Raw genomic sequence first — 25889 nt, 5'->3', positions numbered from 1 at the left:
TTATTTCTTGGTTTTTTGATATTAGCCATTAGCGATGGTGGGAGATGATATCTCATTGTGGTTTTGATTTGCATTTCCCTGGTGGTGAGTGATGTTGAGCATCTGTTCTTATGTCTGTTGGCCATCTGGATATCTTCTTTGGAGAAATGTCTATTTAGGTCTTCTGCCCATTTTTTTTAAATTGACATATACTGTATTATTTGCTTCAGGGGTACAGGTCTGTGAATCATCAGTCTTACACAATTCACAGCACTCACCGTAGCACATACCCTCCCCAATGTCCATAACCCAGCCACCCATCCCTCCCACCCCCCTCCACTCCAGCAACCCTCAATTTGTTTCCTGAGATTAAGAGTCTCTCATGGTTTGTCTCCCTCCATGGTCCCATCTTGTTTCATTTTTTCTCTCCTTAGCCCCTACAACCCCCTGCCCTGCCTCTCAAATTCCTCATATCAGAGAGATCATGTGATAATTGTCTTTCTCTGATTGACTTATTTTGCTTAGCATAATACTCTACAGTTCCATCCACATTATTGCAAATGGCAAGATTTCATTTTTTATGGCTGCATAGTATTCTTCCATAGTTTGGCTATTGTGGACATTGCTGCTATAAACATCCAGGTGCACATTGCCCCTTCAGATCACTGCATTTGTATCTTTAGGGTAAATACCCAGTAATGTGATTGCTGGGTCATGGAGTAGCTCTATTTTCAACTTTTTGAGGAACCTCCATACTGTTTTCCAGGGTCGCTGCACCAGCTTGCATTTCAACCACCAGTGTAGGAGGGTTCCCCTTTCTCCACATCCTCACAAACATCTGTCGTTTCCTGACTTGTTAATTTTAGCCATTCTGACTGGTGTGAGGCGGTATCTCACTGTGGTTTTGATTTGTATTTCCCTGATGCCAAGTGATATGGGGCACTTTTTCATGTGTCTGTTGGCCATTTAGATGTCTTCTTTGCAGAAGTGTCTGTTCATGTCTTCCGCCCATTTCTTGATTGGATTATTTGTTCTTTGGGTGTTGAGTTTAAGTTCTTTATAGATTTTGGATACTAGCCCTTTATCTAATATGTCATTTGCAAATATTTTCTCCTATTCTGTCAGTTATCTTTGGTTTTGTTGACTGTTTCCTTTGTTGTGCAAAAGCTTTTTATTTTGATGAAGTCCTAATAGTTCATTTTTGCCCTTGCTTCCCTTGCCTTTGGCGATGTTTCTAGGAAGAAGTTGCTGCGGCTGAGGTTGAAGAGGTTGCTGCCTGTGTTCTCCTCAAGGATTTTGATGGATTCCTGTCTTCTGCCCATTTTCAAGGCAGATTGTTTGTTTTCTTTGGTGTTGAGTTGTAGAAGTTCTTTATGTATTCTGAATATTAACCCTTTATCAGAAACATCCTTTGTAAATGTCTAGCCCCATTCATTAGGTTGTCTTTTTCTTTCATTGATGGTTTCCTTTGCTGTGCAAAAGCTTTTTAGTTTGATGTAGTCCCAATTGTTTATTTTTGCTTTTGTTGCCCTTGTCTGAGGAGACAGATCCAAAAAATATTGCTAAGACCAATGTCCAACAGTTTACTGCCTGTGTTTCCTTTTGGGAAATTTATAGTTTAGGTCTCACATTTAGGCCTCTAATCCATTTTGAGTTTGCTTTTTGTGTATGGTATAAGAAAGGGGTCCAGTTTCATTTTTTTGCATGTAGCTGTCCAGTTTTCCCAACACTATTATTGAAGAACTATCTTTTCCCCATTGTATATTTTTGCCTCCTTTGTTGTAGGTCAGTTGGCCATCAAATTGTGAGTTTATTTCTGGGCTTTCTATTCTGTTCTATTATCAATGTATCTGTTTTATTTCTTCGTCAGTACCATATTATTTTGATTACTATCGCTTTGTAGTATTGTTTGAAATCTGGGATTATGATATCTCAGCTTTGTTCTTCTTTTTTGAGATCGCTTTGGCTATTTGGGGTCTTTCATGGTCCCATATGAATTTTAGGATTATTGGTTCTAGTCTTACAAAAAATATTATTGCAGATTACGTTGAATCTGTAGATTGCTCTGTGTAGTATGGATGATTTAACAATGTCAATTCTTTCAATCTATGAGCTTGGTATATTGTTCCATTTATTTTGTATCATCTTCAATTTCTTTCATTAATGTCTTATAGTTTTCAGAGCACAAGTCATTCACCTCCTTTAATTTATTTTTTAAATTAAGTTTATTCCTAGATATTTTATTCTTTTTGATGCAGTTGTGAATGGGATTATTTTCTTAATTTCTCTTTCTGCTAGTTTTTTATTAGTGTAGAGAAACACAATTAACATATAGAAATTTCATACACTAATTTTGTATCCTTTAACTTTACTGAGTTCATGTATTAGTTCTAATACGTGAAGTTTTTGGTGAAGTCTTTAGGGTTTTCTGTGCGTGGTATCATGTCATCTGCAAGTAGTGACAATTTTTCTTCTCCCTTACCAGTACAGGTGTCTTCTAATTTCTTTTTTCTTGCCTTATTGCTGAGTCTAGAACTTCCAGTACTATGTTGAATAAAAGTAATGAGAATAGACAACCTTGTCTTGTTCCTGGTCTTAGAGGAAAAGTTTTCAGCCTTTTACCATTGAATATGGTGTTAGCTGTGGGTTTGTCATATATGGCATTTAGTATGTTGAAGTATATTCCTTCTATGCCCACTTTGTTTTTTAAAAGATTTTTTGTGTGTCTTTTCCAGTTTATTTCTTGTAATTTCTTTCTAGTTCTATACTACTGTGGTCAGGAAAAGATGATATGATTTCAGTTTTCTTAAATTTATTAGGACTTGTCTTGTGGCCTAACATATGATCTATGCTGAGGAAGTTACATCTGCATTTGAAAAGAATGTGTATTCTTCTGTTTTTGGATAGAATGTTCTGTATATATTTGTTAAGTCCCTCTAATCTAATGTGTTGTTCAAAGCTCCTGTTTTCTTATTGATTTTTCTGTCTGGACGATCTATCCATTGATTTAAGTGGGGTGTTAAAGTCCTTACTATTATTGTATTGCTGTCAGCTTTTCCCTTGATGTCTGTTAATACTCACTTTATATATTTAGGTACTCCTATTTGGGTGCATAGATATTTACAATTGTTATATCCTTTTGTAGGGGTGACCCTTTATCATTATGATTCCCTTCTTTGCCTCTTTTTCCAGTCTTTGTTTTAAAGTCTGTTGTGTCTAATATGTATTGCTACCCGAGCTTTTTATTTTTTTGCTTACATTTACATGGAATATATTTTCCATCCCTTTACCTTCAATATGCATGTTTCTTTAGGTTTGGAGTAAGCAGCCTACAGATAGGTCTTTTTTTTTTTTTTCTATCCATTCAGTCACTACTTAAAAGACTCTCCATTTTGAAGCTGCACTGGTGAAGGAGTGCTGGACATGGGGCCCCAAAGTGCAACATCTTAGATTTCTGGAAACTTCCATGCCCCTTGCTTGGGTAAATTCTGACCTCTGAGCCCTCTTGGCCCATGTGCTATTCTGAGGAGTAGATCCTATCCATCTCTGGGTTTGTGGGGGCGACCTTAGACTCAACTTGATTTTTGTTCACTGGGACAACATAGGCCAGGTAGTTCGAGTGATGGGTTTTAGCATGAAGGTGACCCTATTGGGCTATGTTTTCTTTGTTAAATTTCATCTGATGAGAATGTTATAGTGAGTAGACTTTTAAAAAATATTTGCATATCTCATTTCTTTGTCTAATTAGCATCGTAAGAACAATGTCCCAGTTTTCATGCTTGAATAAATAACTGTCATGGTGTAAGGCGCTAAGGGGCTGGTTCGCTGCTGCACGTTCCCTCTCTCGTGTTTGGCATCTCATCTAAGCTTTGTTTCAGTGCACACTCCAGACATTTCTTTTAAAAGAACTACTCTTGTCAGCCAAATAATACCTTCTACTGCCATGAGATATCTCCTAAATTAGAGGACACTTGGTCATAGTTGCAGCATGACTCTGAGCATCAGATCACAGGAGATGTTTACTACAACAGTATGCTCTGTGCCTCTAGACTGTTTTTAAAGTAAGTGGGATTTTAAAAGTGAGGAAGTTAGTTTAATTATGGCCTTTCCTCTGACATAACCCCTCTTTTAAGTATGACCTCACAAATCCTCTGATTTATTCACTGTAGTCTACTACATGGACTAAAGGCAGGGAGTATTGTAAGTTTTGGAGCATAGAACATAGATATAAGTCCCTGTACTTAAGGGGCTTTCGGTCCTGTTGGAAAAGCAGAATGTAGACCTAAAAGGATCTTACATCAACATTGATGTCCTGGGAGCATGAGGAAGCTTTAAGGAGCACAGGTTGACGTGGCTTCCATGCTGCAGTTAGAAGCCAGCCTGAAGGCATGCATGAAGAGGACACAATGTATTATAAGAAGCATAATTTTCAGAACACTAGAGGGGATAGTTCCACTCAGTGCCTGGAGTATTGTTGCTTTCTGGGCTTCATCTGTAAGTAGAAACCCAGATCTGGAATGGAGAACACAGAGGAGCAGGTTTGGGGAGGAAAGCATAAGTTTGCAGAAGCCTCAGGCAGGAGTTTGGAAGCTCTGGGATGCATCAGCTGAACCTGCGGGGAGTAGGTGACATTGTGCCTGAGGAACTCTGGGCAAAGCCTACATTTAGCTTATCCTACATGTAGCTTATCCTACATTTAAAGGATAAGCTAAAGGGCATGATCTGGGTATGCAAGGGATCAGTCAGGGAAGTGGAAGGAGAACCAGAAGATTAAAGCTTCATGGAAGCCAAAAGGAGAGAATTTGAAGAAGGAATGTATAGTTAGTGATCCCACAGTAATCATCACCATTTGCTGAACGATGCTCATTCACCCAGTGCCAGCCATTTTGCTAAGTGTTCTCCATACATCACTTCCTTTAATTCTTAGAGGAGTTTGACAAGGGTGACACTCATGTTCACATTCTGTAGGTAAGGGATTGAGGACCAGGATGTTAGGCTCCTTGGAAGACAGCATGTGGACTTTAGTGTGAGACAAGCTGAGTTTGAGTTCCACCTCTGCTTTTATTAGCTGTGCATACTTATACAGATTACTTGGTTTTTCTTCTCTAAATGAAATATAATGGCTTGGTCTCCTGAGGATACTGATGGGATTCTGTGAGCTATTGTCTTATTTTAAGTGAAATCCTTCACATGTGCCCAACAGGCAGGGATCCTTCCATAGACTTTAGCATGGTCTTGGTTATTCCCCAGAGTTACCTAGCTGGTAAGTGGTGGAGCTGAATTTGAACTCTGATCTTTGTGGGACCATATCCTGTGCCATGCCTTTGACCGAGAGAGGTGATGTAGGGCCAGACTTTAAATGCCCATGGGATAGAGTAATGGTATTTTAGGGGAAGGAGTCACTTGAGCATGTCTGGGCCCAGAAGGGAAGGAGGTAGTAGGCAGGAAGAGATTAACGCTACCAGAGAGAGAAGCATTGCCTGGTAGGAAGGTCACAGGGAGACATATGACAAGCCACTAAAACACAGATGGAGGGATGACCCTGAAAACAAAGTAGAGGTTTCTCCTTCAGAGGCAGGAGGGACAGAAAGTCTGAAGAGAGGAGGAAACAAAGAATTTTCAAGCAGGGACAAGAAAATTGGGAACACTCCAACAGATGATTTCTATTCTCTCAGGAATACAGAGTGAGATCAAGGTATGAGGAAAAGGAGCAGAGGTGGGGTAGAAACTTTGGAAGAGGATGTTCAGTGTTTACAGCCACAGATGGTGATAGGGTGGGGAGAAGAGAGGCAAAGAAGAGGGCTTGTGGAGATCATGGAAGACCCGGCCTTGGGTGGCTTGATGTGGTGTAATGTACAGCTGTGGTCAGGTAGTGTGACGATGTAGTTAATACTTGGGGCAATGATAGGGAAATGGGATGGTTGGGTTGGCCGAGATTTGGAAATTGGGTTGCAGAAGGACAGAGTGTCACAGTGAGATGACGGCTGCTGGGAGAGTGTGAATCAAAGGAGCCCAGGAGGGGAGGGGGAGTGGGAATAGGACAAAATCATACCCAATGTATGATTAGGAGCTTCTGATGAATAATCTATATGACTCACTTTCAGATCTCCTTTTCCAAAAAATACGAGGCATCTGTATGCAAAATGTTATGGCAAGAATTCCATACCTCCTAAGCCGGATTTTACTCAGATTGCTACCTCAAGTGCAATCCATTAAAGCTGGGCTCTCAAAATCCCTGGTGTCATGGTCACGTAGCCTAGTCCAAGGATCAGTCATTGTTTCAAGGATCCCTCGTTCTTTTTGTTGCAGAATGGTTTTAGATACCAAGATTTGGGTGCCGGGTGTTTTTGTTGCTACTGGAGTGTTGTTACTTCTAGGTCTTCTCAGTTGATAGAGCAAGGAAATATACATGGGTTTTCTTCTTTTTTTTAAATATTTTATTTCAATTCAATTATTTGGCATATAATGTATCATTAGTTTCAGATGTAGAGTTCAGTAATTCATCAGTTGCATGATGGAAATATAAATGTTTATACTAACCTGTGTGTATACAGATATCTCAATATGTATCCATTTATATCTATATTAAGCTAGAACTGAGTTCGTGCTGATGTCTCAGCTCCCATCTATTACCACACAGATCATTCTAAACTTTTTCCCTACCTTGTCTGTAACCTCCTGCTCCAATAGTGAGAAACCTTGCTCCAGCCATTTGCCATTGTTCAGTTCCAATATATGTGTGTGGTGGTTTCCGAATTGCTAACTCATGCCCCTGTGGGAAACAGTTTCATCATCCGGAGTACGGTGCTTGTGTTCAGTTTATTTTGACTTTAGTTTTTTTTTAAAAAAGATTTTATTTATTTATTATACAGACAGAGATCACAAGTAGGCAGAGAGACAGGCAGGCGGGTTGGGGGGGAAGCAGGCTCCCTGCTGAGCAGAGATCCCGATGTGGGGCTCAATCCCAGGACCCTGGGATCATGACCTGAGCTGAAGGCAGAGGCTTTAACCGACTGAGCCACTCAGGCACCCCAGTTTTGCCTTTAGTTTTACAGTCTATACTCAACTCCAAAGTTACTTATTTCAATACCTTTCTCTCTCACCCCCTTCAGAGAGGTCGTTTTATACATGGGGGATAGATTCTTTGGTCAGTCTGAATTCCATCCTGTAATCCCTTTTACTTTTACACGAATAAACAAATTGCATACATTCAGTTTTATTCCTTGTGCTGTAAATGTCTGTGGGTTTTGACAAATGTATAGTCTCATGTACCCACCATTCCCATATGATATAGAACAGTTTCACCACCCCCAAATAATACCCTGTGCTTCTCTGGTTAGTTCCCTTCCCTCCCCTAACCTGGCATTCACTCACCTGACTACCAGCCATAGTTTTACCTTTTCCAGAATGTCATGTAAATATAATCACATAGTGTATAGCTTTTTCAGACGGGTTTCTCTCACTTGGCAATTTGCATGTACGATTCATCCATGTGTTTGCATGGCTTTTACGGCTGAATACATTCTACTCTATAAATGTACCAACAAGTTTGTTTATCTATTCACTAACTGAAGGACATCTTCGTTGCCTCCAATTTTTGGTAGTTATAAATAAAGCTGCTATGAACGTTTACATACAGATTTTGGGGGACATAAATTTTCAAATAATTTGGGTAAATACCTAGGAGGGCTATTGCTGAATTACATGGTGAAACTATGTTCAGCTTTGTACGAAACTGCCAAACTGTCTTCCTAAGTGGCTCTATCAATTTGTATTCCCACCAGCAGGGCATGAGAAAGTTCCTGTTGTTATGAATTTTTGCCAGCTATTGTCAGTGTTTGGGTTTTAGCCATTCTAACAGGTGTGTAGTTGTATCTAATTGTTTTAATTTGTATTTCCCTGATGACATAAGTTGAGCATCTTTCCATATGCTTAGTTGCTCTCTGAATAGTTTATCTGGTGAAGTGTCTCTTCAGGTATTTTGCCCATTTTTAAATGGAATTGTTTGTTTTATTATTGAGTTTCAGAGTTCTTTGGATATTTTGGATACCAGTCTATTATCAGGTATGTGTTTTGCAAAGATTTTACCCTAACTTAGGTTTTTGTTCTCTTAAGAAAGTATCTTTGGCAGAGGAGAAGTTTCAAATTTTAATAAAGTTCAGTTGATTTATTTTTCTTTTATGGATTGTGTTTTTGCTCATGTGTGTAAAACTCATTACAAACCCAAGGTCATGTAGATTTTCTCCTGTGTTTTCTTCCAATAATTTCATGGCTTTACATTTTACATTTAGGTTTGTGACCCATTTTAAGTTAATTTTGTTTAATATGTAAGGTCTGTGTCCTGATTTTTTTTTAACTTTATTTTGTTTTACTTTTGCATATGGTTATCTAACAGTTCCAGCCCCATTTATCAAAAAGATGATCCTTTCTCAGTTGAATTGCCTTTACGGCTTTATCAAAATTCAGTTGACTATATTTCTGTGGGACTATTTATGGGCTCTCTATTCAGTTTCATTGACCTGTGTGTCTACTTCTTCTCCAGTACTATGCTGTCTTAATTATTGTAGTCTTGAAATTGGATAGTATGAGTTCTTCAGTTTTGTTGTTCTTCATTGTTTTTTGGCTCTTATAAATCCTGTGCCTTTTAATATGATTTTTATTTTTTATTTTATTTATTTTTTTAAAGATTTTGTTTATTTATTTGACAGACAGAGATCACAAGTAGGCAGAGAGAGAGAGAGGAGGAAGCAGGCTTCCCACTGAGCAGAGAACCCGATGCAGGGCTTGATCCTAGGACCCTGGGATTATGACCCTAGCCAAAGGCAGAGGCTTTAACCCACTGAGCCACCCAGGCACCCCTTAATATAATTTTTAGAATTAATTTGTCAATATCTCTTAACTTGCCAACATCTATAAAATAACTTCTTGGAAACTTGATTGTGATTGTGTTAGGATCTTAAGAATTGACATGTTAACAAGAGTGAGTCTTAAATATATGAACATAGAATATCTCTCCATTTGTTTATATCTTCTTTGATGTTCATTTTTTAAAATATTTTTTCTTTTTCTTTTGGATAATTTATATTGATCTATCTTCAAGTTCACAGACTCTTTGGGCATTTCCTTTCTGCTGTTAAACCTAATGATAAGCCTATTTTATTTTCAGATATTGTTATTCCATACTAAAGTTTTCATTTGTTTCTTATCTTTATCTTCTGTTTCTCTGCTGGGATTTCCTATATTTTCATTAATAAGAGCATATTTTTCTTGACCTCATTAGAGTATGGTTATAGAGTTGACCTTGAGCAACATGGATTTGAATGGTAGGGATCTACTTATACATGGATTTTTTTAAAAGTGCAGTACAGAACTGTAAATGTATTTTCTCTTCCTTATGATTTTTGTAACTTTTTTTTTCTCTAGCTTACTTTATTTTTTAAAAGATTTTCTTTATTTATTTGACAGAGAGAGAGAGAGAGAGAATGAACAAGCAGGGGGAGTGGCAGGCAGAGGGAGAGAGAGAGAAGCAGGCTCCCTGCTGAGCAGGGAGCATGATGAGGGGGTTGATCCCAGGACTCTGGGATCTTGACCTGAGCCGAAGGCAGACGCTTAACCAACTTGCCCTCTAAATTACTTCATTGTAAGAATACGATATATAATACATATATAAAATATGTGTTAATTGACTATGTTACTGATAAAGCTTTCAGTCAACAGTAATCTATTAGCAGCTAAGTCTTTGGGGAGTCAAAATTTATATGTGGATTTTCAACTTTGCAGGGGATTGGTGCCCCTAATTGTTGCATTACTCAAGAATCAACTGTAATATTTTCTTGAAAGCCCTTATCTGATCATTTCAACATCTGTATTATTTTAGGGTAGACATTTACTGATAGTCACATTTTCTTCATTTTTCATAAAATTAGTAAGTTTGGACTATATCCTGGACATTGTGAATAGTGTATCCTGGGGACTCTGAATTACATTAGATTCTTCTGAAGAAAATTAGTGGTTTATTTGAGCAGACAGTTAACTGGTTAGATTCAAGGCCTAACCTTGAGCTTTGTCTTATCTTCTGTGGGTTTGTCCCAGTTTAATTCTTTAAGCCTTTGCTGCACTGCTTTGACCACTCTCTTCAATAGTGGTCAGTCTGAGATTCATCCAGAGTCCATGCACAGAATCAGGAGATCCCATTCTTCTACTCCTGCCTCTCTAGGATTCCTTCTCATACTTTTGTAACAACAGTTGCCTTTACTTATTTTCCTAGGTTGTCTAACCAGAAAGACAACAGGTTTTCTCTCAGTTTTAGCCACCCGTGCTGTACTACTCCTTACCTGTGGCCTGCTTTCGGGGGGAACAACTAAAAAAACAAAACAGGAAAAAAATTTGGGACATTCACCCTGTGCCAGTTGTTACTCTATAATCTGTCTATTTTTACTCTCCAGAATTCTCAGTAGTTGTTTTTTGTATTTTGCCCAAAGTTTATAGCTATGATCTGTGGGAGGGTTGATCTGGAGGGGGTTTCCTCTGCCGTATTAGAAGTGAATTTCTGCCTGCTTTTTCCACCTAACTTTATTTCCTGGAGATCTTTCCAAATGAGCATATAGACAGCTTCCTCAATGTTTTCAATAGTGCCTAACAGTCCACTGTAACCAGACCTCTCCTGGTGGACATTTGTATTATTTCCAAAGTTTCAAATGTCCTTGTGTCCCTCTACATTGCTCTGAGGTCCTGGGGGAGAAATATCTTGGGCCCTCAGCTAAGCTTTTTCTTGGAATCTTGAAAAACTTCATTTCCTTGGTAGCAGCATGATTTCTGTTTCCTCCTACGGTTGACTGAAGCTTGGGTTATGTTTCTGGGCATATCCAGTGGAGGAGAGGAGAGATAATGAGGAATGCCAAGTATTCCAGAAGTCTTAGAGATTACTCCGCAGCACTCAGCTGAGAAGAGTTAGAGAAGTCTGATGAAAAAAGACCGTGCCAGCCCTAGCCCATTCCCACAGAACTGGGTGCTTTATTTAATTTGCCGTTTCTGAATTGGTCTTTCATCAACAAAGGATAAAAGGCATCTTTGGATAAAAATATAGCACATTAAAGCAAAGCTTTCACTCTGCCTCTTTCTCTTCCAATTCCTCTTATGCAAAGGTCAGGATGAATCTTTCAGAATCATCACAGAGTCTGTCCCTAGCTCGTTCAGCATCTCTTGATTGTCTCCAGGATCACATTCTCACAGTCTAGCACTGAGCTCAAGACCCACCATACTCCGGTCCCAGATATCCCCAGGCATTCATTCACCGTGGAACTGTGTGACTTTAGGCAAAGTAGCATACTCCTGGGATCTTCCTCTCCCCATCCAAAGATAGGAGTAGTCATGCTTTCTTCTCAGAGTTATTGATAGGTTAGATTAAGTGATGTTTCTGCAGCACTTGGCCCCATACTTGACTTGTAGAAAGTGCTCAGTGAATGCCACCCAGAGGTGTAGTAGTTTTGCTCAAATGTCAAATTCCATACTGCTAAGTTATTGTTGATGCTGAGGTCCCCACATGATGCCTTCCCCTGTTCTCCATAGCCATCTGAATCCTGCCAAACCCTTGAGACCCAGCTCGTCCCAGCTCCTTTGTGAAGGTTTCTTGATCAAGCTCTCGCACAGCAAGATCACCATTGTATGGACTCCTGCAGTCTGTCACTTCACGCAGTGGGTAGAGTAGCTATTTTCTTGGCTTATGTTGTGCTTTCTGAGCTCAGGGGCAATGCCGTGTATCTCTTTATGCCCTCCTTCAGTGTCTTGTACACAATAGGCTTTTTATAAACATTGATGATGGGTTTGAAACCCTGTATTTCACATGCATTAAATGGGCAGTTCCACACATAGAGAAACAGAATACAACTTTGTCATTGGTGGCCATTGAACCAAAACAATGCAGTGGTCATGGTGGTGTTACAAACATGTCAGATTAAAGTTTCAAGACATCCAAACAGTCTTCTGAGTTTTGGGGATGTTGTTTTGTTCCTTTCCCTCTTGACTTTTTTAAGATAGCAATTAGGATCTTTGGTGTACAGTTCATCCTGTAATCTTTTCTTAGGTTCTTGGAAAAATAATTCAGTTGGGTGCCTTATACAGACATGTCTCCCTCACCATGGTGAGGATGCAGAATATTCTTGGCTGCTGTGTGGCTGTAGCAGAACAGGGAGGCCACGGGGTTGGCTGTTCTGTCGACTGTCCAGGTTGGGGGGGAACATACAGACTTGATGTGAGTTAGAAACACAGACAACTGCATAAATACATTAAAGAAAGGAAACAAAACAAATATAAAACCCGTACTTCCAGCGCATGCTTATTGAACTCCTGCTGTGCATCTGATACTGGACGAGGCATGGGATGGAAGATAAATACCCACTCTCCAGGAGCTTGCAGGATGGTGGGGAGAGCTGAGTATAGACAGTAGCATTCGCATATGGCATGCAGAAGGAGGCAGATGAGGACCTGATGAAAGCCAGAGTGGGGCATAGAGGCCATACAGGCGTCATGATAACTGAAGGAGCGTTTAGGATGAATGGGAGTTTTCCAAGGTGAATGAGGAGAGAAGAGCTTTGAGGGAGATGGGATGGGATACGAAAAAAATTGAAACAGTACATTGTGTTTGGGAGTCTGGGGCGATTTGACATCCTGGGTAGGTATGAAAGAGATGGAATGGTTGAAAAAGGGGCAAAGAGGCAGGTGAGGTAACCTTAGGGTCTTGGTTTTAGCACATGGCCACTGGGAGTCCCACCCGGGTCTTCCGCAAGATTCAATGGTGTGATCGGCTCTGATTTTTCATCCAAAGAAAGGCAACCCCTTAAAAAGCTCTTGCTGTACTTCCTGTGAGGCAAAGTGACATCCTCAAGGAGGTGGCAATGGGGCTAATGGGAAGGGGCAGGGCTTAGAGCAACTTATCTGGAGAGGCTTTTTTTTTTTTTTGGTTTTGTGTGTGTGTGTGTGTGTGTGTGTTTTGTTTTGTTTTGTTTTTTAATCTGGAGATATTGACTGGGGCGAAGGAGTGGTTGGGTGGGTGAACTGAGGATGAGAGGGAGTCACATGTTTTACTTTTTTATGTGGTTATAACCTCAATGTTGAAATGCTTATTGCTTATGTTCTGACTTTTTTCTATTACATCCTGGGCTTATATTCTTTGTTGCTAAATGTTTTTCTTAATTGTAAGTTTCAGTGGCAGCAAAATGTTGAGTTAAATTGTTGTATTGACTTAATTATTCTTGTAGTTGTTGATAACATTTACATTATTTCAATTTTTTTTTTTTTACCTTTGTATATGGAACTTTAGTGTTCATCCTTGGATTTTCTCTGTTACAGTATTTCATTAGGGACAATCTGAAGGTATTAAGTGTCATGACTCCTTGATACATTTTATGTTGTTTTACAAATGGGCTCTGCCAACAGGTGTGAATGTGCTCCTTCCATTCTGGCCTTTGTTATTACCAGACTGTTTTTTTTCTAGATCTAATTCCTGTAACTATCAATAATGACTAGCAGATACTGAATGCTCATTTTGTGCTAACACTGTGGAGTGCTTTGAGTGCATTTTCTGATACAATCTTGTCAACAAGGCTGGGAGTGAGTAACAATTGATACCCTCAGGTTAGAGCAAGGAAACTGAGGCACAGAGAAATTGAGTCATTTGCCCAAGGTCATATGGTTCAGAAATGCCCGGAGCTGTGCTTGGAATACAGATAGGGTCTTTGGGGGGAGACCTTACCATGGGTAATCACCAACTTGTACTGTCTCACTGTTTGAATTTCTATTTGGGGGGTTTCTGATGAGGTTGAATATTTTTCTATATGTTTGGTGTTTGTTACATTATTTAGTGACTTTCCCTTTATGTCCATCAGAGTTTTTTACTTACTAAGCTCTTCACACTCCACCTCCATCCCAATTTGGAGTGCTAGTGCATTACAGTAGCACCCACTTCAAGTGATGGATTTGTGTTTTGGGGTCTTTGTTGGGTCAAGGTGGCAGTTAGCACTGGTCTCACACTTCACTGATAGCTATGGGATGTGCTGGTCTCCCACTAGCGGTGTCACTTGGACCTGGTTACTCCTTGGGAAGTTTTTTCCTTCTTTTCAGAGGAAGAGAAGACACCCTGGAGAATTGTCCTAGAAATACTGAGAATGTTTCTTCTGTCTCCTGGTGAGGCAATGATGGGTCATAGCACTGTCTATAAACTACTGAAGGTGTTTTTGCTCTTGTGTCTTCTGCTTCATTTCTTCTCTATGACCAAATGATCACACTTCAGCAGGGCTCTCTTTGTCTGGTTGTGTCCTTCCATAAACCTGGTCTGAGGCAGGGGAAGAAGAAGAAAGATGTCTTTATCCCACTCTGCTTGGTGTGTGTGTGTGCAGGAACATTAGTCATTGCTTCTCTCACATCCATCATTTTAGACAAATTCACTGTTCTGACATCAAAGTCTGAAGTTACCATCTTTAGATTATACTGACCTAAAAATTGAAATCATGACGTGGAACCCAAACGAGAATTTGTTTGGGGAGGGGGTGACAGGCTGATTTCTAAGACATTATAGCCTTGCTCTTTTACCTACTTCCTTCCTTCCTTTCTCTCTCTCTCTCTTTCTTTTAGAGATGGGGAGAGAGAGAATCTCAAAGGGGCAGAGAGAGAATCTCAAGCAGACTCCATGTCCAGCGTGGACCCAGATGCAGGGCTCAATCTCACAACCCTGAGATCATGACCTGAGCCGAAATCAAGAATTGGATGCTTAACAGAATGAGCCACCAGGCACCCCTCTTTTACCTCCTTTCCTGAGTCTTTGTTTTGAATTTTTGTCCTTTTTATCCAGTGTGAATATATCTCTCTGAAAAGGCATTCATGTTTTAGGCTGACAAAGACAGCATCTTAAGATTAAAATTGCATTTGGGTATGCAGAAATGTATGTGGTTCATAGTATTTTGCAATGTGATTTTTTCCCATGTTTTTTCATTATTAGATATTTTTTGAAACTCACCATTCACTACCAGCTTATATTAAAACATTCAAATTACACACTAAACAAGGGTATAAAAGAGTGAAGGTCCTTTTCTACCCCATCCTTTCCCACCGAATAATTTGGTAGTCTTCCAGACTTCTTTCCCTATAATTATATAAATAATCACCTAATATCAAATATCACCTCAACACATATTATACACATCTACATTGTGTCTGCAGCAGATTTGTTTTTGTTTTGTCTTTCTGCTTAAAAATATGTTATATTCCTTTTTGCAGTGAATCTACTCTATTCTTTTTAACAGCTGTACTCATGTTTTATGGAAAGCCTCATCTTAACCTGTATTCTGTGTACTTAGAGGACTTATTTTTTTTTCCACTTTATTTTGTGTATTTTTTTTTTTTTTTGTAAAAACAAGACAGAGAAGAAGGTACAGAGTAGTTAAAGGAAGAGAAGTATTTTTAAAGGAGTATTTGGCAAAATTCAACACCCATTCATGATAAAAACTCTCAGAAAAATAAGACTAGAAAGGAACTTCTTCAATGATAAAAATCATCTATAATAGAAACTGTCACTACCAGTATACTTAATGTCCAAAACTAAATGCTTTCCCCATAAACTTGGGAACAAGGCAAGGATGTCTGCTTTCACTACAAAGGGAGAAAAAGGTGTATAGATAAGAATGGAAGAAGTAAAACTGACTCTATTTGCAGATGACATGATGGTCTGCATAGAAAGACCAGGGAGGATATTAAACACACACACACACACACACACACACACACACACACACCCCACACACAATGCCTGGAACTACATAGAAAGACCAGGGAGCCTATTAAACACACACACACACACACGCACACACACACACACAACGAATGCCTGGAACTAATAAACAAATTTAACAGTGTTGCAGGATACAAGAGAAATGTGCAAAAATCTATTGCATTTCTATATATTAACAATAAATATGTGAACATTGAAAAAATACCATTTATAATTGTTTTTAAAAAAAGAAATGCTTAGGAATAAATCTAACAAAATATATATAGAAACTATATGGCATTTATCTTACAGATATGAAAACTTACATTCATGCAAATGTCTATAGCAGCTTTATTTATAATAGCCACCAAATGCAAATAACCCATATGTCCTTCAGTAGATTCATAAACTGTGGTATATCCATACCGTGGAATTTCACTCAACAATCAAAAGCAATGAGCTATTGGTGCGTGTATCCACCTGGATGAATCTTCACAGAATTATGCTGAATGAAAATATCTAATCCCAAAGAGTTACATACTGTATGATTCCATTCTTGAAATGACAAATTACAGGAATGGAGAACAGATTGATGATTGCCAGGGGCTAATCAGTGAGGGATAGTGGGAGTGAAGTGGGTGCATTTATAAGGGCAAGATAAGAGATCATTATGGGGACAGAGATGTTCTGTAACTGGACTGTATTGATGACAATATACATATTGTGATATTGTAGTGTAGTTGTGTGAGGTGTTACCAATGGAGAAAACTGGGGATACATGGGACCTCTCTATACTATTTCTTTATATAATTTCTAATACCTGCATGGAACTCTATAATTATACTAAAAAGTTTAATTTAAAAACTATATTGTTTCTTCAATAATGGATCTACCATACTGTTTTTAATAGCTGCTGACATATTTCATGGAATGCCTTATTTTAGCCTATATCTTGTAAGCCTGGGAAGAGGGATTTTTGTTTTTCTGTTTATGTGTTTTGTGTAATTTTTTTTTTTTTTTTGCCAAGATTAGAGGAGAAAGTAGGTAAAAACTAGAAGGAGGAAAGTGGGGGTGAGAGTGGGTCCGTAAGTTGTGAAGGGGTCTCTAAGCTGTTGTGACAGGCTGTGGACAGCCTTTCATTTTATTGTATTTAACAACACCAAATCCACCTTAGAAGTGTCCTCAGGGGCGCCTGGGTGGCTCAGTGGGTTAAAGCCTCTGCCTTCAGCTCAGGTCATGATCCCAGGGTCCTGGGATGGAGCCCCGCATCGGGCTCTCTGCTCAGCAGGGATCCTGCTTCCCTTCCTCTCTCTGCCTGCCTCTCTGCCTACTTGTGGTCTTTGTCTGTCAAATAAATAAATAAAATCTTGAAAAAAAAAAAGAAGTGTCCTCAAATATTTTTGTTATTGTCTGCATTTCAGGGTGTCACCTATTTTTTCCCTTTTGTACATTTCCTTTTCTTCTCTTCAGCCTCCTCCTCCTTTCCTGGCTGACTCTTTGACTTAGTAATCAAGTTTTCACTTAAGTAGTATTTGCCACTGAAAGTTCCAGAGGTTTCTGGGTTACGTATTCTGTGATGTAGGCTGTGCCCAGAATCCAAGTTCATTGTCATGCTGATTTCTTTTACATTGAAGTTAGGCTTTCTAGGACAAGAGGGTGTAGTTTATGATATTATCGAATACCCAACTGTTCCTATCAAGAGAAGCAAAGAAACCAAAATCCACAATTATTTTGTTTGAAACCTAAAACCTAAAAAATGCATTTGTGAACAAACTGTAAGCATCAGAGGAACTACCTGGGGTGAATTCAGTAGTTCATGAAGCTGGTTGTTTGGCAGCCCTGTTTGTCCAGCTCTGGGTACGAGGCACACAAAGAGGAGCGAGGCCCTGCTGCGCACTCACGGTGCTATGACATAGACCATGGCCACTTGATGACAATGACAAAGACAACAGCCAGCCTCCTGAAGCCCTTACCATTGCCAGGCCCTGAGAGCCTTCTCCCCCATGTCTGCTGGGAACTACAGTTACTGTCACCTCTGCAGAGGACAGCACTGAGGCAGAGAGCAGGGGACTCCTCCACCTGCCAGAGCCCCACAGCTCACGGGGCTCAGTCCCTGGAAAATGCTAAGCAGAACGGGTCCACAGTGCTCTAACTGTGGGGCAGCAACTCACGATTGACAAATGTTTTCATTTTGGGTGAACTGGGGGCGGACGCAAGTCCTTGTGAAAACCTGTCTACTTGTTTTTTAAGCAAGAGGTTTAGTCCAAAAAGCTAGTGTCTGGCTCAGGTTCTTGGGGACAGCAGTGAGGAACAGCAACATCATTGGTCTTACCTTTTTAGTCATTTGGGGCTTAGAGTCTTAAAAACAACCTGTTTTCTTAGGTTGGTTAAACAACCACTGCCTACATTTCAATGTTCGTTCGATGTTAATTTCCATTGATGTAGCAACTTATCTTTTACAACAGGTTTTGAAAGTTTCAGATCTGAATTGCTAGGTTTCTGACAAATCTGAGAAGATCCTACGCATTATTCATATCCCTTGCTTTTCCTAAACGTTAGTGTGTCTTCTTCTTGATTTTTTGAGGGTTTTTTTTTTTTTTAATTTTAAGGCACCCATGAAGGATAACCTCACAAAATAAACTTGGTAATAAAAATATGTCGCTGCATTTCTTCCTCCTGCCTTTCTTGCCATTCTCTCCCTCTTTTGAGAGAAATGGCAAAGGAAGGGGAGGGCCGCAGCCTGTCGAGGCTCATTCTTGGCCACCAGGAAGCTGGCCGTGTCTTTGCAGGTCAACAGCAAACAGTGGGTCTCAGCAGGGTGCACACACCTCTCCGTGATGAGTGGGTGATCACCCAGGAGTACCAGGAGGCCTCATTTCCCAAAATACCACCTCAGCCCAGCCCATGAGCCTGCCTGAACTCACAGTGATGGCAATCCCTGAAGTTGAGTGCAGGCCACTGAAAGGACATGCAGAGAATGTAAAGTGAAAATAGCTTTACTACGTGCTGGAACATCATCACCATCGTAGCAGGTAATAAGAGTCATCTATGCCAAGCATATTGCTATGTTCTTTCCATACATCATCTCATTCAGTGCTTCTAACCCCTACCCCTGGAGGAATGGCTAAACCACCCCAGAGTTTCTTTCTTTTTTTTTTTTTTTAAAGATTTTATTTATTTATTTGACAGACAGAGATCACAAGTAGGCAGAGAGGCAGGCAGAGAGAGAGGAGGAAGCAGGCTCCCTGCTGAGCAGAGAGCCCGATGCGGGCCTCAATCCCAGGACCCTGGGATCATGACCTGAGCCGAAGGCAGAGGCTTTAACCCACTGAGCCACCCAGGCACCCCACCCCAGAGTTTCTGATTCAGTAGAATTAGGGCTGAAGAATCTGCATTTCTCACAAGTTTTTGGGAGACGAGAATCCCCGCTGGTCCTCATCTCTGAGGTCTAAGTGAATCTGTCTAAAACAATGCCATTTTACCTCAAGGAAAAGTCAGAGAACTTGACCAAAAGCTCATTGTCACTGACCATAAGCATCTGCTCAGCGCAGGTAATTTTTCAGAGAAGGTAGCAAGTGCCTAAAAAAGCCCTAGACAGATGACAAGGTTAAGGACTAGTGAGTTGTGGCCTGTGTCCCACAGGCATGGGAGGCCAGAAAGATCTAGGATGATGCCTATGGAAAGAGCAGTCCTGGAGGGTGCTTGTGTGGGGAGCAAGGGGTTCCTGGTTATTACTGGGAGAGAACAGTGCGGAAAGATAGCCAGGGAAGGGGTTAAGGAACCATTTGGTGGATTACTTTCTCCCTGTGCCGGCTTCCTGGTGTCAGCACACCGTGGCTCCGTTTGTGTGAGATTATGTCCACACTCATGCTTCTGCTCCCCTTCAGACTCCTTTTCCGTATTTCCCATAAAAGGGGAAGGAATAGTTGAAAACTGCAGGAGGGATATAAGCAACAAGCTTTTCTGTTTGAGTTTATTTTGTGATGGACCCTTTGGACCCATGAAACTTGAAGTAAACTAAAGAAAAAGCTTCACATAATTATAGGAAAAGGAAAGAAGACTCATGAATAACATGAAAGCTCTTTTGAGATTTGTCACGAGCTAATTAATTCAGATTTGTAGATCCAAGAATGCAAGGAGAGGCTTGGCAGTATGGAAGGGTGAAAAGTGAGGTTGCAAACTGATGCCCCCCCCCCCCCGCCCCGGCCGCATCCCACTGATATGTTTTGTTTGGCTTGCATTATTTGAAAAGTACTCAAATCCATTTAAAACGTGGGAGTTTTTGTAATAAAGCCCTTGGTTTCCAGATTTTCTTGAGGAATAGGGAGTGCTAGCATCGGGTTGTGTGTGTTTGGTAGCTGACCCTGTGAAAGGGCATGGCTCTTGGCTGTAGCCCCCGCCAGCACATCACCCCAGTCTAGAAGGTTCTGGACCCAGACTTGGAGCATCACCACTCACCAGTGGGGCCACTTTGGGGCTAGCATTTAATGGGCTCTTCCTCTCGCCAGCCCCCAGCTGCCCTGTGAGTGTGACAGCACGTCATAAACACGCAGCACAGTGGACCTGTAAGGAGGGGGTTCCCAACAACGCAGGCACCCCCGGTTAAGTGGGCATTAGAAAGAGATGCTTAGTGACAGCCTGTGGACAGGGAAGAGAGCCCATGTAAGGGAAGTGTCCTATGACAGTGTCACCCATTTCTTTCCTTAAAAACTTTTTTTTAAAGGTGTTTTAAAAATGTGTTTTCTAAAATTATTATGATTATTTTACAAGGTCCGTGCAGTCTTCGTGGTGCTTTATAGGGCGTATCCGGCTACAGCTGGTGCACTTTGGGGGGTTTTATGGCAAATTATTCTCGGATTACTCTTTAATGCAGCAAGGTCTGCCTGTTGTCTGAGCTCCCTGGGTCATATAGAAAACTCTCAGACTTGATACAAAACAGCTGCCTCAGTCAGCTGTTCCAAAAAAGGAGCATTTTTAGGCCGAAGCAGCAGGAAAAAAGGTTTTTGTAGCTGGTGGAGATTTTGAAAAATGTTCAATTATTCTTTCCTTGCCATTAAAATGTGATTTAATTTTGTTATTAACAAATTGTGTAAATCTAAAAAAAAAAAAAAGGACTCTGAATGGGAGTTTGTGGAGTGCATTCTGGCAAGACTTACAGTATGTCCCGGGGGGTTGTTCTCCAGGGAGGGCAGCCGTACAAAACTCCAGCTGACCTCCATGTCCCCGGGCCTCAGCCCTGGCTGGGCTGGGGTCAGGGGGCCAACCCTTCGGCCTCCCTCCTCCCGCTCCTCTGGGTTCCTGCTGAGACCAGCAACAAAAGGGTCAATTGTCTGAGGCCTCCCTTTGTCTTGGGGGGCTCTGGGGGCCTCTCTGAATGCTGAAGCTTCTCTCTGCATGTGGGTCGGTGCATGTGTGCACATCTATATGAGTGTGTGTGCGCGTATGTGCTGGTGCCTGCGTATGTCTGCATCTGAGTACTGTGTGATCATGTGCATGGACTGAGCACATATGAACACATGCTTGTTGTGACGTGTGCACACGTGAGGTGTACATGTGCATGTACGCATGAGTGTGGGTATGCATGCGTGCAAATGTATGTGTGCACACATGGGTGAGTTGGGTCTCAGGGCACACAACGTGTGTGCATCTGTGTGCCCACGCACGTGTAAAGTGGTTATAATTTGTGTACAGGCGCATGGTTGCATGCATGTCTGTGCCGACACAGGCAGGAGCAAGACTGGTTCAAAGCATTTCCGGGTTGCTGGTGCTTCTTAGCGCGGCAAGTGCTCAGAGGGGCCTGACTAGCTAGGTTCCTAATGCCAGGGCAGAAGGTTATCTCTGGCCCATCTCTCAGCAGATTACACAGTGGCCTTTGTCTTATATCTGCTATGCTACAGAAACCTCAGAGATTTTCTACCGCCCCTGCCTTCTCTGGGGTCAGATAATATGCAGGAGGAGGCAGAAGAGACATAGTCTCCTTACGCATGTTCCAACCTGGGATTTCAGGGCAAGACCCATGAGGGCTCTTCTCCACCGTTCAGGGGTCTTGTCAGGGCTGCCAAACTGGATCCGGGGCGTTCTGTGTGGAGTTTAAGTCCAGTTTCCAGCATGACAGTGGGGTGCCCTGTTCCCATCCACCACGTGAGTCAGGTCCCATGTAGCTCCGGGCCCTTTGCCTGGGTTCGAATCACCTAGTTCCCTAGCATGTCATTACCCGGCCTGTTCGTGCAGAGGCCCCTGGAATGCTGCGGCAGGTCTGTGTGATTCCCTGGTTTGTGCTTTCTTCCTTCACAGAGATGTCCTTTTAAAAATGACAATAAAACATACTTGATTCAGAAGCCAGGAGAAGGCAAATGCAAGGGCTTCATTGAAATTCGTCTCTGTGAAGGATTCATCACCCAGCCTCTTTTAACCGGCACAGCTACCACTGAAAGACTTCCTCTGCTTTTTTCTTAGTTTTGGCCCTCCCACGCCCATTTTCTCTCCCTACTCCAGCAAAGGCGTATCTTTCAACTGCGGAAAAGCCACCAATTAAGCAGTACTCTAAAGCTTATCAAAATATTCGGTTGGTAAAATTATCTTATAATTAGCCTCAGTGGAAGCCAGAACTTTTTAACTCCAGGAAATGTAAAGTTACATGGCATGTGAAATCGTAAATTGCTCATCCTGACCTTTTGGCTACAGTTTCTGTTTTTATTTCCTTCCCTAAGTAATTTCCTCCTTGTTCTTTAAATTCTTTTTTTTTTTTTTTCAAATTATTTAATTTTTTATTTGACAGAGAGAGAAATCACAAGTAGGCAGAGAGGCAGGCAGATAGGAAGGGAGAAGCAGGCTCCCTGCTGAGCAGAGAGCCCGATGTGGGGCTCGATCCCAGGACCCTGGGATCACGACCTGAGCCGAAGGCAGAGGCTTAACCCACTGAGCCACCCAGGTGCCCCTGTTCTTTAAATTCTTGATTGTCCCTGAGGCATCTTCCCTTTCCTTTTGCTTAAATCTCAAAAAAATGTACCCCTGGTTCAGCTGACAGATAATTGAATACACTCAGGTGAGTGTGGTATGAAATCACCTTGATGTCGTAGATTTCATGCCTTCACTTCTAGATAATCTATTGGTAAAATTCAAGCCTGTCCTCCCTGAGTCCTGTCGGTTCTGCATTTGGGGTGTGCATGGTGGTAACACCCAGCTGAATTATTCTAGAACTGAACTGTTCAAGTAGTAGCTGGGGGGTTCTGCAGTGTGTCAAGCTGGACTGAGGTGTTAGACTTTCTTTCTTTTTTTTTTTTTTCAAGATTTTATTTATTTATTTGACAGACAGAGATCACAAGTAGGCAGAGAGGCGGGGGGGGGGGTGTGTTGGTGAGCAGAGAGCCCGATGCGGGGCTTGATCCCAGGACCCTGGGATCATGACCTGAGCGGAAGGCAGAGGCTTCACCCACTGAGCCACCCAGGCACCCCGGACTTCCTTTATTTAAAAAAAATAAATAATTAAAATATAGTTGACATATAATATATTCATCCCAATGATTTTACTTCTCTTAACTCTCCCTCTCCTTGCTTCTTCATTACCCCCTCCACCCTTCCACTGCCCAGGGACCCTTGTGTCATCCAGGGTCCAGGACAACCCCATGGAAGTGACCAACCTCACCCCCACCCCCACTGCCATTGGGGCCAACATCAGGGGAACTGCTAGTGACCTGAAGGTTCAACTTAGGTAGACTTTGAACCAGATGATGCTTGGATTTTTAACTGCCATGAGTTCCTTAAACTATCAGGGCCTTAGATCAGCCACAAGTGGGTTGATGAGACTTACATAGGCATGGTTGAAGCTGATCATCATTTTTACATGACAAAATACTTTCTCAGTTCCAAGAACTAACTTAAAAATTAAATTTTGGAAAATGAAGGGCTGCCTGGGTGGCTCAGTGTGTTAAGCATCCAACTCTTGATTTCAGCTCAGGTCATGATCTTGGGGTTGTGGGATCGAGCCCTGCATTGGACTCTGTGCTCAGCAGGGAGTCTGCTTGGGATTCTCTCTCTCCCTCTCCCTCTGTTCTCCCCCACTCCCCCTCTGACTTGTGTTCACTCTCTGTCTCTCTCTCTCTCTCTCTTTTTTTAAATTTAATTTAATTTTTTTTCAGTGTTCCAAGATTCATTGTTTATGCACTACACCCAGTGCTCTGTCTCTCTCTCTCTTAAAAGTAGTAAATAAATAAAATCTTTTAAAAAATTTTTGGATAATGAAAACATTTTCATAAATGAGGTATTGCCCAAATATAGTTGTAGTAGTGGTAGTTATTATTCATAGAATTTTTCCTTTCTATAGGCAGTATGCACACATGTGTGTGCACACACAGGTATAAACACAAAAACAGAAAAATTGCTTAATCCCTACATGAGAAAATCTTTTCTCATTATATAGTTGTAAATACTGAAGCTCTGAGAATTTAAATAACTGATGCCTGTATGGTTAGCACTTGAACTCTTGTGACCTGGCTCTTCCAGAATAGGCTATGACCTTGCACGAACTAGCTGAGGTCCGTGTCATACGATTTGATCCCAGCTTATGCTTGAGAGGTCTCCATGCCACCCCCACAGAGTAAAAAGGAAATCAAGGTGTCACCATGGTCTCCACTTGTCACTGTGTCCAGCGATGGTATACACTTTCTCTTGATGTCACACATGCACTGAAGGCTCAATATCTTTGCTGTCCTCAGAAGTCCAATTTGTTGGCCTTGAGCTCATGGAATCAGTGTGAAGGCTGTGCAGATCCCTCTTACAAGACTCTGGCTCAGGTGGTCAGTCTCCCCCCACCCCATGGCCTGGGCTCCACTCAGCACTCCTGGGGCAGGGGGTGAGGGAAAGAACTCCTCCCCGGACCCGGGTATGGCAAAGCTCAGAATCAGCCACACACTGAATCCTTCCTTTCACAGCTTTGTCTCAGAGCTGAAAGAGCCCTGTTTTGCTCATACAAACAGGGAGTAGAATGGTGGTTGCCAGGGCCTGGGGGTGAGGGAAGAGGGGAGGTGTTGGTCAGAGGGTATAAACTTTGAGTCGTAAGATGAATACACTCTGGAGATTTAATGCCCAGCACGGTGGCTATAGTTAACAATACTGTATTGTATACTTGAAATTTGCAAAGACAGTAAGTACATCTTAAGGGGTCTCACCAAAAAAGAAAAAAAAAGGTGACTTTGTGAAGTGATGGATGTGTTAATTAATGTCATAACATATGGTAATAATTTCACCCTGCATATGTAAATCAAAGCATCACATTGTATACATTAAATACATACAATTTACTTGTCAATTAGATCTCAATAAAAAATTAAAAAATTAAGTTTAAAAAATGTAAAGAAAAAAGAAAAAAGGGGTTAAAAAACAAAAACAAAAAAAAAAAAGAAAGAAAAAAGAAAAGCTCTGTTGTGGAAGATCTGCCAGATGAGAGACACCCATTTAATTTGAGAGATGCAATGAAATATTTTAGGTGTCTCTAAGACCCTTTCAAAATATGACTATCCTTTAAGAACTATGCTGAAACCAAAGATCTATCATTAAAATGTGTTATTTATGATGCAGAAGCAGTAGGAGATTTTAGGAAATGTTTGAATTGTTTAAATGTTTAAAATGTTTAAAAATGTTTAAAAAATGTTTAAAAAATGTTTAAAAAATAATGTTTAACAAAAATGTTTAAAATGTTTAAAAAATAATGGATCATAATAAGTGAATTTTCTTGAATTCAGTGAATTCAAGTGAATTCAGTGAATTCAGCATACTCTTAATATTATTTAATATCTATTTAATATCTATTTTTCCCCTCTTTTTAATTACAGCTTGGGTTGACGATAGCCATTCGCTACAGCCACAGGTAAAGTTAATTTTTTTTCTCTTAAGGCACAACCTTACTGGTTTATAGCTTTTAGTTTGCTCAAGTCTGTGGGTTTTTGAGCTTAATTTTGGTGGCTATTGGACCCATGGTATCAGTTCACAGAATTAGAATTGTTCTAGTTGCTTGATTTGTGAGCATTACTGGCTATTTGGAGGAAGAAGGTTTTTACGTAAAAGTGGTGGTAGGTAGTGCATTTCTTTTAAACGAAAAATGTACTCCTGTAGGGCAGGAACACAAGTGATTCCTGGGTAATGTATTCCATGT

At 40.9% G+C, this 25889-nt stretch overlaps 1 protein-coding gene across 1 annotated transcript in view; it reads left to right on the top strand.

Annotated features, from left to right (window-relative positions):
• The window catches only part of LOC308349134 (acyl-coenzyme A oxidase-like protein), a gene marked incomplete at its 3' end in the record, with an annotated part of 107899 nt that extends 82291 nt beyond the window's left edge, over positions 1–25608 (top strand). The window contains exon 11 of the mRNA XM_080813659.1: positions 25570–25608. Within this exon, the coding sequence (XP_080669785.1) occupies positions 25570–25608 (39 nt within the window). The remainder of the gene's footprint in view (positions 1–25569) is intronic.
• Between the last annotated feature and the right edge of the window lie 281 nt (positions 25609–25889).

Source organism: Martes martes, assembly GCF_963455335.1.
Source record: "Martes martes genome assembly, chromosome: 9".
Classification (NCBI taxonomy): Eukaryota; Metazoa; Chordata; class Mammalia; order Carnivora; family Mustelidae; genus Martes; species Martes martes.
Note: the sequence above shows the minus strand (reverse complement) of the source record. Positions and strands in the feature narration are given on the sequence as shown.